Source organism: Miscanthus floridulus, chromosome 7, assembly GCF_019320115.1.
Source record: "Miscanthus floridulus cultivar M001 chromosome 7, ASM1932011v1, whole genome shotgun sequence".
NCBI lineage: Eukaryota > Viridiplantae > Streptophyta > Magnoliopsida > Poales > Poaceae > Miscanthus > Miscanthus floridulus.
Genome location: NC_089586.1, coordinates 85,236,555 through 85,248,346, shown reverse-complemented (window position 1 = coordinate 85,248,346; position 11,792 = coordinate 85,236,555). Strand labels below are relative to the sequence as shown.

Sequence of the window (11,792 nt, the reverse complement as noted above, 5' to 3'; positions counted from 1 at the left end):
TTTCCATTAACCAACGGAAAAATCCATTACAGTAACAGAAGCAGGAAGATGAAAATAAGAAAAGATCCCGGACAAACAACCTGGTTACAGATCAAACCACTAATTTGGCCTGCCTCAGGCAACTAGAACCAGACCTGCCCCACGAAGCATACAGACAGCCCATACAGATGGCTGTGTCTTAAATAAGATGGGAAGAGTCCCTGTTGTGGCTTACAAGTTACAATCCATCTCTATGGCTTACCCACGAAGTGCAGCAGCTCTAACGAACTCAATCTAGATTACAACTGCCGCACCTAGCATCTTCATGCAAAAGTATAGGCTGGTTCAGTTTACAACAAACACGCATGCAGCCCTAGCAACTCCAGCAACTTCTGTGCTGCCCTTTCATGAACGAAATGAAAGTCTATCTCATTATGTTTAGTCCGAGCATGGAAGATAGGATTTGACAACAAATACTTAGCCCCCCAGGTTATCACTCCATAGACGAGCCATCTGTGGATGTTGTATGCTCTACTCAGTCAACAATTTCTGTACCCACATGATCTTGGCAATGACATTGGCCAGAGCTTTGTATTCTGCTTCCGCGCTGGACCTGGACACAATAGCTTGCTTCCTAGCACTCCAGGAGATCAGATTCGATGTCATGCACCTGCAATGTCATGATCCTGATGGCCGTCTGTGGAAATGTGGAATGATGCCCATCCCTTCGACGGTAGCTTCCTTTAGCCCTGATTTGTATAAACCTTCCCAATACTTCAAATAAGCACAGGCTTCAGAGTATTTTGCATGGGTGTTTTATTATTTTCCTATGGAATCAGGCTCTGTTTTGGCTTTTCCATATGGCCCAACAAATGACCAATACCTCTAACTGCATTCTCATATTATATCTGTATCCTACTAAAACCCTTGATAACACTTGATAGCAATATAAAACTATTGAGTGGAGACTAGACTCTGTTTCTACTTCTTAGATAGCATCATTGTCCCCTATCGAACCATTTCCTTTTAGAAACACGTGAAGATGTTCCACATGGCTGTCTGTCTTCTTTTCTTTCTTTCCTAATACTAGTACACATGGTCAGATATTTATAGTTTTATACAAGCCTGGCAAGTGTAGTAGCAACATTTGCACCCTTTTAAAGTTCTAATAAACTTTTAATATGAGAAAAGTCTCATCAAACATCAAATGCAACTAGAAAGCAATCATCCTCTCAATTCCACGGCTCAATTCCAGTCTGGAAATTATTTGCATTACATTTACAAGTTCATATCTCAAATCTCCCTCTCACAAATATGTCTTGCTCTGAGTATCATCTCTTTACAATAAATAGTTTCCTTCAGCACATAAGACGTCAGTTTTACTCTTCTTCATGGATTTAATTGCAATCTGCATGTGTTTAGCAACTCATTATAGCATTGTAGCCAACACTAGTTAACCAATTGAAATATATAGAGAGAGAATAGAGAATAAATGTTATACCCTAGCTTAGGAGCAGTCGATGGCTCAATGTTATTCTGTTGTGGCAGTGTGCTGAGTCCAAGTTGCACAGGAACATCTCTGGTTTCTACTACTGGAAAGTTGAATGGAGTCGGTGACTCCTGATTAACTCCACTTGGTCCTTCAGTCTCGTAGATCTGAGAACAATTAATATCATGTCACATGTGTGGTTAGGCGGTTACTTAGTGATATTTTTGTTCAATTCATCAGCTACCTTTTTATGTAACTCAGCATTTTCTTGGCGAACCAGGTTGATCTTATTGTACAAGTCTGTGTTTTCTTGGTGAAATAAACTTGCCTGCGACCAACAGAGTGGTTAGTCAGTGTTACTAAATCAAATAAAACACTTAACACAGAACTATAAATTCATCATACTGCAGACCTTTCGATTCAATTCGTGAATCTCATCTATCAAGAGATGGTCCTGTTAAGAACATCAACAGTAGTAACGATCTTTAGTAATGTGTTGAACAATTGATTATAAAAATTTGATTAAGAATCAAACCTTCTTTGCACGGACACCACGCAGGCTTGTTTCCAACTGATTCTCTAGGGACTGCAGTTCTTTAACATTCAGCCCAGAAAGATCCTCTCCCATCAACTGCCTGTAACCAATTAATATGCAGTACCAATTAATGTTGTGTTTTATACAATTATACACAGAGTCTAGCCATGATATTTGCCAATTGCTGATATATGTGGCTTGACATTTGTGTTTTCTCTGTAAATATATGGAGCATCATCAGAATATGTTTTGATATTCCCTCTGTTTCTTTTGTACGGAAAAAGGTCATTTTACAAAATTTGATTAACAGTTAATCAAATTATATGCAGGCTTTGTGTATGAAAATTATATCAATATTCATATCTCACAGCTTTTAGAACAACATTGTAAGAGAAATTCATGGTCAAAGTACAATTCTAAAGACTTATTCAAATCCTAATGCACCTTTAAAATGAAGCAGGGGAAGTAGTTTAGCTGTGATAGCCACGTGCTCAACTTATCTCGTATGAAGTATTTTGATGTCTACTTTTTAGCCTTTCACATGATAATTTGGCTCTTGCTATTTGTTTCTGTTATCTATGAATGTGCTATAGCTGTAGCTGCATTTGGATGTTGCATGCTTGTGCATTGTACTTCTGTCTCTGAATAGTCAAGTTTCTAATGAATAACTTGCTTGAAACTTTTGCAGGGTTTTCGAACCATACCGATAATTTTCTTGCAAGTTGTGCAGTTGTTGTCTCAAGCTTGCTGCCTCCCTTTGCCAAAACTATGAACAAAAGCACAGGTTATGTTATCAGTGAACACATTGGCACAAACTTTAACTGATATGTGTTGATAACAGACATGACGTTTAATTGGGATCTTGCAGCATGATACACACACAGCAGCTCTTAGGTACTCCCTCCATTCCAAATTATAAGACGGTATTGGGTTTTGTAGACACATTGATTTTACTATGAATCTAGACATAATGTATATCTAAGTGCATAGCAAAAGCTATGTCTAGAAAAGTCAAAACATCTTATAATTTGAAAATGGAAGGAGTACAAAACTAATCGGGAACGATGTTTGTTACTAGAACTAGAAATTACACTCCGACTTGTCCAATTTTTGCAATGTAGAAGCTATTTTAATGTGACTTTGCTTACTTGTGGATCAACAAGCAGTATGTTAAGGTATTGCAGCGGGTACTGTTGTGCTACGATGTTGCAAGCAGACTCCATGAAGTCATAACAAGGTGAGTGGAAATTCTTATAAGAACATGTCAGTATAAGTAAATGATCTCCTGATTTTATGATTTGAAGGGTGCTGATTGCCTTTCAGTCAGTGCTGGTTCTACTGCCGTTATGTGTTTAGTATCTATTCTACAGCAAGCTTTGATGTTAGTAGAGCTTGCACACTCTTCCAACTTAATTTCACTGTTATGTGCATTTCAGAGCACAATTAGCAGGCTCGATTGGCATGCATAGTTTCATTCTACTTTTTTTTTTGCGAGGTCGCAGAAGGTATATTTGAGGGCAGCTTCTGGCGTCTAAACTATCAGCCTGCGGCATGGTACTTCGGAGTTCATGGGATGTTCGGCAACAGCACTAAAATTTTGACAATCTTGTGTCATGTGTGACACAACTGAAGTGGCAGAAAGAATTCCAATTTAAACAACATTACTGGATAAGGCATCTGCTGACATCTGGTTTTCGTGATGCAAGATGAGTTCCCCGCCAAGATCAAGGATGAGTACTCCAATTGGGCGTCAGCAGGGGAGGACCTTCCACTTCCTCAGGATTGGGATGAATTCAATGAGTAATTAGCATAGAACCTTAACATCCCAGGTGGCGGTCTGCCACTTGGGATGGCGCAGCTCACGCATGTATGTTGAACTCTATCTTCTACTTATTAATACAAGCCGGTATAACCGGATCTTTCAAAAAAAAACATACAGTAGTAGAATTCAAGTTCGTATGACACACTGTTCTCTGTTGGATCTCCTATTTAACTCTGTGAAAAGGATTACTGGTGTGTGAAGGATTCCTAGTTCACCACCATGTAAATTTTTCTTCGAGAACATGTAAATAAGAATGCATTGATGTTTTGTTATTAATGATTATTTTAACATTTTAAGAACATACGAAACATTTGTTTCGAGTCCAGATTGTGTAAAATCCAAATCAGCAAGATTTTGAAGCTGACTTAGCAAAACATCACCGAATGGAATAGAATGGCACAGTTCTCGTGTAAAGATAATCTTGGCCAAAGACAGGTATGAACTTCATATAATGCATATTGGAACCCAAAAATCACATCCAGCCGTATGTTGATTTGTATGGCAGGGAGATGGACAGTGTTCCTGGTGCTAGTAAAGTGAATTTATTCCGAACCAAAATTTCGTTTCCGAAGAACAGTCTTGGCAGTCATGCAACTGTGCAAGTGTAAATGTCCTAAGCTAAACGTATATTTTTTTTCCCAAATAAATTGTGCCTCAGCAGAGGTGCATACCCTCGTCCACTAGCAAGCTCGGCCCAAGATATACAGCCCAGATTCCTTTGACAAATTGGACAGTGTAAATTTGACGACAGCCCATGTTAGATTTTAACATCTTGTCAGCAGAGTCCAGCTCTATTTGACAGTTTTTTCATTTGCTTCTCTTTCTTTGAGTTTTTTTTTTCGGAAGACAACTTCTCCTTGATATCTTAATATCATAGACAATGTCCAGGATTTCCAAACACCGCTTTCTAATATTCTATTAATAACTAGATGCAAGTATGATTAAACATGCTAATTGTTTGGAACTCAGTGAAATCTAAGGACAATTTCAAACAAAGAAAGGGCTAAATATGAAGGGAGAATATGTATTACAACTATACCCATGAACTGCATTTCAAGTATAAGGGAAAATTCTATGTTTTACATAACCTAAACAATAAGGTATGAGACAAAATCCCAATATATATTAGCTATGAGCATTATAGCTCCACTATTTCCATAGCTCATAGCTTATAGGAATAGGTCCACTATCCTACATTTGCATTCATAGGCCAAAATATCATGTGAATTTGAATTTAAAATTTATGAGAAGTCTCTCATATCTCTTATAAGGTTAAACCATGAGAAAAAACAATCAAAATGATCAACCTTTTCCTCCTTTTTCAACACTTTGGCATTTATATCCGTTATTTAGGATTCTAAGACTAGCTATTGTCACTTTATGATGAGTATGTGTTAGGGAGTTTACAATAATTTGTTAATTTTCTTATTTCTTGGTTCTTACTTATTTGTGTACATATTTGTCATTTTATATTATATATATTAATATTAAAATTCTAAAAAAGAATCACTGTCCTAGCTGTTGCAAATTTTTTCTTCGCCTTGTTTCTACATTGTTATACACGCTATCTGGAATACTAGGACATACAAATACTTTTTTTGTGAAGAGGACATACAAATACTTAATGAGCAATGTCAGTTCATTGTTCACTAGGTATTGCCTCTTGTACTTTTCCTTTTCAAAATTTGAAACTTTTGCACCTTGATTTTCATGCATTGGATACTTAAACCTATTCTCATAGGCTTTTAGCATCATATACTATTTTGCAAGGAAAAACCTTCCTTTCACCAAAATTTCTAGTTTGTACCATTTCTCTAGCAAAACGGGTGCATTGAAGGATAATTATTTTTAAAAGAAATAAAAAGGATAAAGAGAAACTATCTATTTCACAAGTTTTAGATACATATATACAAGTCCCCACATTACATGATGAATGAAAGGAAGAAAGTAACTATATTTTTTAGCTAATTAAAATATAAGTAAGATCAATAGAAACTCATTATTTTCTTTCTCATGAGAATGTGACCTTTTTTACACATTATCCTATTAGCATTCAATTGAGATAATTTTCCCCATCATATTTCTTGTTAGCACATAAATAATCCTACTATATTGGTGATTTCGTCTTAAGCACAGTTAAGGCATACGCCCCTTAAGGCCTTAACTAGGCCACATGAGAGTGCAAAGAGGTGGTTCTCGGAAGACTTAGACAATGACATGACTAGTGGTGTAAATAATCCTACTGTATTGGTGATTTCGTCTTAAGCACAGTTAAGGCATACGCCCCTTAAGGCCTTAACTAGGCCACATGAGAGTGCAAAGAGGTGGTTCTCGGAAGACTTAGACAATGACATGACTAGTGGTGTACCATCAACAAGAAGCTTTTCATATGAGATCTCAATGGTCATGTGGTACTACAAATGTAGGGTATGAGGTGGCACATGATGCTTCTGGGTATGGCGGTAGGAATTAGGAGGTAGGGAAAGTGTTGAACTTTGCTATAGTTTATGATATGATGATAACCGGCTCCTCCTTTAAAAATAGATGCCCCATTTGATGACCTTTAGTAGTGGCAAACACTAGTGTTGGATTAACTTAATCCTTCCAAAAAGAGATGGCACACGAGCATGCTTGTATTGTAATAAGGTGATACCTAGTATGTTGTTTCTCAGCAGTGAATGATCACTTCTACTTTTAGTTGCATGATTGTAGGGACCAACAAGGCACAATTGCAAGGATGAAGTAGTGGAAACTCAAAGGGGAGGCCTTAGAGGTCTTTAAGAAAAAAGGTTATCAAAGAAGGCTTTTGGAATGATGGAGAATGCAAACAACATGTGGGTGAAGATGGCAACATATATTTGAAAGGTAGCTTCAAAGGTGTTTGGAGTGACTAAAACAAGAGGACACAAAACTAATGATACTTGGTATAGGAACGAAGATGTCTAGAAGGCTATTAAGAAGAAAGAATGTTATAGGTGCTTGTACCATGACAAGAGTGTGGACAACGTAGAGAAGTTTAAGGTGGCAAAGAAGACTGCAAAACATGTTGTAAGTGAGATGGTCGTGCCTACGAGGATATTTACCAACACCTAAGTAAAAACAAAGGAGAGAAGGACATATACGATGGCTGGGGTTGATGGAAGGAAGACGAGGGACCTCAATGCACTAATGATGAGATCAGATGGATTGATTCTTGGTGAAATAGGATGGGATCAAACATAAATGGAAATAATGTTTAGATAAATTATTCAATGGTGAGAATGAGAACATACTAGTTAATTAGATGGCTCCTTTGATGACACTAATATGTTCTTAGTTCATAGGATTCAAGAATCTGAGGTTTGATAGGAAAATAGGGCAAGGTGATGAGTCCTAATGGTATATCCCAATTGAAATATGGAGATGCCTCAAGGGTAGGGTAATTTTAGGGGTGTTTGTCAGGGTCTATCGACCATGACAAATTTTGTAATCCTTTAATAAAATATTGTTGGAACTTAAGAAAATCTATGTCATGTAACGAAATTGGCCCTGATTATGTTTGGCTAGATTCACGGTCAAAGTTGTGCTAATTATCAGAGAATTAAGTGATGAGACATACTATTTAGCTATGGGATAGGGTTATGGAGCATTGTTTTTTCATCAGAGGGCCTATGAAAAACCATTAAGCAATGCCATGTGGTGGATTTTATACAAACATAAATTCTCAACAAATTATGTTTCAGGAATGCAATACAACACACATGTGTTTTAGCACAAAAAACACATGGATTTTTTTTGAATCTCTCTCCCTCTCTCTTTCTCACCGGTGACCACCGGCGCCGGCGCCGGTGCCGGCGACCGGCGAGCTCGCCCTGGCACCCGCGCCCGGCACGCCCACGCCGGCCATGGCAATGGTGGTGGTGGCGGCGGTGGATCTGTGATTTGTCCTTCCATAGAAAAAAAAATTGTGATTTGTGATCTGTGATATGTGGAGGCTGGAGGTAGAAGAAGGGTGGAGGCTGTTGAATCTTAATCCTATGGTGTAAAAAAATTCATATGTTGAAACTGCATAAAACATATGGTTATGTAGTAGACAGACTCATTATGTTTCCCTCATCAAGGACATGTACAATAATGTTATGACTAGTATTCTAGCAATTGATGTCATAGGTCAGTTCTCGATTAAAATATGCCTAAATCGGGGGCCATCTTTGACAACTTGTCTGCTCGCCTTGGTGATGGATGAGGTTACAAGACATACAAGGATGATATAAGTGGCAGGATAGAGGTAGCACATTAAAGAAAAGCTTGTCCAATATTTATTGAGATGGTTTGGACATATTCAATAGAGACCACTAGAGTCACCAGAGAACTGTAAGGTGCAACAACAATGTACGGATGGACAAGGTCGATCAAAATTGACAGGACGGTGTCAATAAGAAGGGACTTGAGAGTATGGAATATACCAATAGAATTGTCCTTGGATAGGAGTGTATGGAAAGTAGATATTCATGGGTTTGAACCATGAACGGGCTATAAAAAACTCTACCATAGGGCGCCCTATGGGCATTGTAGTAAGAAGCTATATGAGGATTTGAACACGGACCGGCAAGGGGAGACCCCCGAGCACACTGCTCTAACCGGTATAACTCGCAAGAAGCTGGTATGTACAAGCTTTAGAGCATCTCCAAGAGATTAGCCAAATCATTTTTTAAAAGTAAATTTGGCTAGTATGGAAGGAAAAATGTCTCCAACAGGCTTTGTAAATGACTCTCCAAATTTAGTAGCTCTTCGTCCCACCTCTCATTCGCTCTCTATTTTTGGATAGCCTACCTCACTAGCCATCCAGCCTCTTGTTTTACGGAGTTTGTTGGGATACTCTAGTATTTTTTTGTCAAATCTATTTTAGACAGTAGCTAAATCAGTAAATTTAGCTAGTCTTTTTGGCTAACATCTTGGAGATGCTCTTAGATCCCCTAATAATATAATATGACTATTATTAGTGCCTTTTATATATTTATTTCCTATTTATCATTTTTTTTCTTTTTTGGTGGCTCATGTTTGGTTTCAACTCTTACCTACCCAAACTTGCTTGTGACTAAAAGGTGTTGTTGTTGTTGTAAAAGCTGAAATAAAATACTAAATTGCATCTATAGGTGCCACTTTTGAAAGCATAAGATAATACCAATAAAGAGTTGAAGTAAGAAGTGAGATAACTCAGATTGCTGAGGATGGTTATCTCATGCATGGTTGATTAATCTTTGTTTCATTAGTTTGTACTTTGTAATAATATATAGTCAGTTGCTTGATTCCTTAAAAAATCCATTGTTAAAAATACAATCTGAAACCAACCAATAAAAAACAGAATGTGATTCCCTAACCAAGTGTGTTGGGATTGGTCTGAATTGACATTGCAATCTTTATATACTAGTGTTGTTTTAGGGATTATATATCCACGCATATAATATGAAAGCGTGATTGATCAAACCGTTTTATAGTGGACCAACTAATAAACAAGCAAACTGATGATACCCTCATGTACTGAAATTATTTTTTGTTAATTGGAAAAGATCAAGCAGCTCACGCATGATAAGACAAAAAAAATGGTAGAATGCTTGCTGATGTGACTAAGAGGCCACGACAAAACTTAGCCACACAGTAGTTAACTTTTCTAGCTTACGGTGGTGATAGTGAATAATACAACCTGATCATTCATCTGTACATATAGAAGCAACAACCCAGACCTACAAACTTTGATTTTTCTTCGATCTAGCTAGCTAAATCTGCTAATTAGTTGTGTAATTTCTTCCCATCCTTAAAACCATAAAAATAAAGAATATGTATCAAGATGAAAGCAAACATATAGCAATCTTTTAGTTAAACAAGCAAACACTTCAGAATACACAGAAGAATTTATCTAGAGCAAACCTTAAGCTCTGATTTGGGATTTGCGACGACTTGCTGCTCTTCCTTGGCCTTGCCGTAGCGATCTATAACTGATTTCATGCTGCACACAGCACAAATGGCAGTTAAAAAAAACTATTACTATGCGATTCAGTCTAAAAATTTAAGTTTAGCTATCTAAAAGCTAAATTCTTAATCACCGAAGTTAGATCTAGACTCTCTCTGGGAAAAAAACTTTAGTGTTTTGCACTAAAAGCCTATGTGTTTCCTACTGAAATGACATGTGTTGTGCTGATCACATGAAACAATACGTAAATTTAGTTTTGCACAAAGCACGGAGAGAAATAGTTCAAATAGACCAAACAAGGAAGAAGAGGGAAAAAACACATATACTAAACCGTACCAAAAAGATGTATTATATTGTTATAGACTACACACAGACCTTGCTTGCCCCATCAAAGAAAAAGCTTGATATGTACGAGTAATATATATTGCTGTGTGCTATGTACGTAGTCAATATTCGACAAGTATGGTGTATATGTCCATCACATTAGTCCATGTATGATGTTATTTAGACAGGAAGTTTCTAGTTCCAAATCATAAAATGCAATCGACAACCCAAATAAAGCAAGACCAATAAGTACATTACTATATTACTTCAAGAACAAGGAAATAATTGACATTAATAAACTAGTATTAATTAAACTAAAGCACCACGGATGAATAGAAGAGACCTGGTGCTAGAGTACTCGTAGAGGCGGCCGGTGCTGGAGAAGATCATGAGGCCGACCTCCGCATCGCAGAGGATGGCGAGCTCCTTGGCTTTCTTGAAGATCCCGTTCCGGCGCTTGGAGAAGGTCACCTGCCGGCTCGTGGAGTTGTCGATCCTGCGGATCACAATCTTTCCCCTCCCCATCTCCCTCTCTCTCTCTTGACCTTCTCTCTCAGCTCGCTGGCCGGCTGGCCAGAAATCTATGGAGATATGATTGTGGCCCTCCAAGAGCAAGGTCAACGGCAGGATCTCCGAGCCAAGCCAAAGAAGGTAATAAGGAGGAGGAGATCTGGTGGGCAGGTGGGAGCTCTCGAAGAAGAAAGCTCAAAAGCAGCAGGTTTCCCAATGGAGGAAGAGAGGGGAAATGGACGATGTTTTCTTGTGTGTGCGTTTGTGGGAAGAGGGATGGCTTTTCTCTTGGCGCAGGGTGGATGCAACTTGCGAGCAGACTTTCCCCTATCTGCTACTTGCTTTATTTAGCAAGGAAAGGAAAGCCAAGAGGAGGGAGGCCAGACGCGCACGACACCCAATTGGCTACCCGGCCTACCTCGCTCATCTCTTCTCAGGGCTTTCTTTATATTATTGGCTGGTGGTGGTGCTAATTACCCCCTAAATGCCTGTGCTAATGATAGCCGAGAAAATCGTCGCAACCACGAAAGGTGACCATTCTGAACACGAGGGTTCTCTTTTCTATTGTGTGTGCATGTCTCTGTCAGGGCCTAGCTAGTTCCATATATATAAGCAAAGTCCTCGGAGATTAATTAAGGAAGTAAAGTAGTAAATATCTATATATAATATATTGTTCATTTGGAGTATGCATATATATATATTGTTTTCACTACTGTGATTCTATATACGTATACTAGTATAAGGAGCGGTTGCTTTACCTTTTGCACTAGTAATTTCAATAGCCAAATGCAATGATCTAGCTACAAAATTTCGGCGCGGTGCGACTAGAAAACCCAGAAGGGAAGGTTATATAGTTTTGTGTGCCATGCTATATACGTACCAAGAACACACAAGAGACAAAACCGCAAACGGTGGCACATGATATGCTGCGCACAGAAGATCTCAAACGATTAGATTGGTTTAGCGTGCTTAGCAAAGTTTATTAAAAAAGTACAGTTAAACAATTGCGGCCGGTGGCGAAGATAATATTTTTGTTGTGACCTAGAGATGGGTGAGAGGTGCTGGTGGTGTCCCCGCCGCCTGCCGGACGGTTAGCCGACGCGTGGAGGCGCCGGCGAAGACTCCCAACAATATCGCCTCACAACTCACAAGAAACCTACATACCTGGCTGGTTTTACATGCA

The 11,792-nt window shown here is 38.4% G+C and overlaps 1 protein-coding gene across 1 annotated transcript; it reads right to left on the bottom strand.

Moving 5' to 3' along the window:
* Window positions 1-734: 734 nt before the first annotated feature.
* On the bottom strand, window positions 735-10,854 carry LOC136463650 (MADS-box transcription factor 27). The gene is made up of 8 exons (XM_066462622.1): window positions 10,443-10,854; window positions 9,733-9,811; window positions 2,708-2,769; window positions 2,004-2,103; window positions 1,881-1,922; window positions 1,713-1,796; window positions 1,481-1,635; window positions 735-1,387 (listed from the first exon to the last, which is right to left on the bottom strand). Exons 1-8 carry the CDS (start codon window positions 10,622-10,624, stop codon window positions 1,369-1,371), a joined length of 723 nt encoding a protein of 240 aa, XP_066318719.1. The 5' UTR covers window positions 10,625-10,854; the 3' UTR covers window positions 735-1,368.
* Window positions 10,855-11,792: the final 938 nt, after the last annotated feature.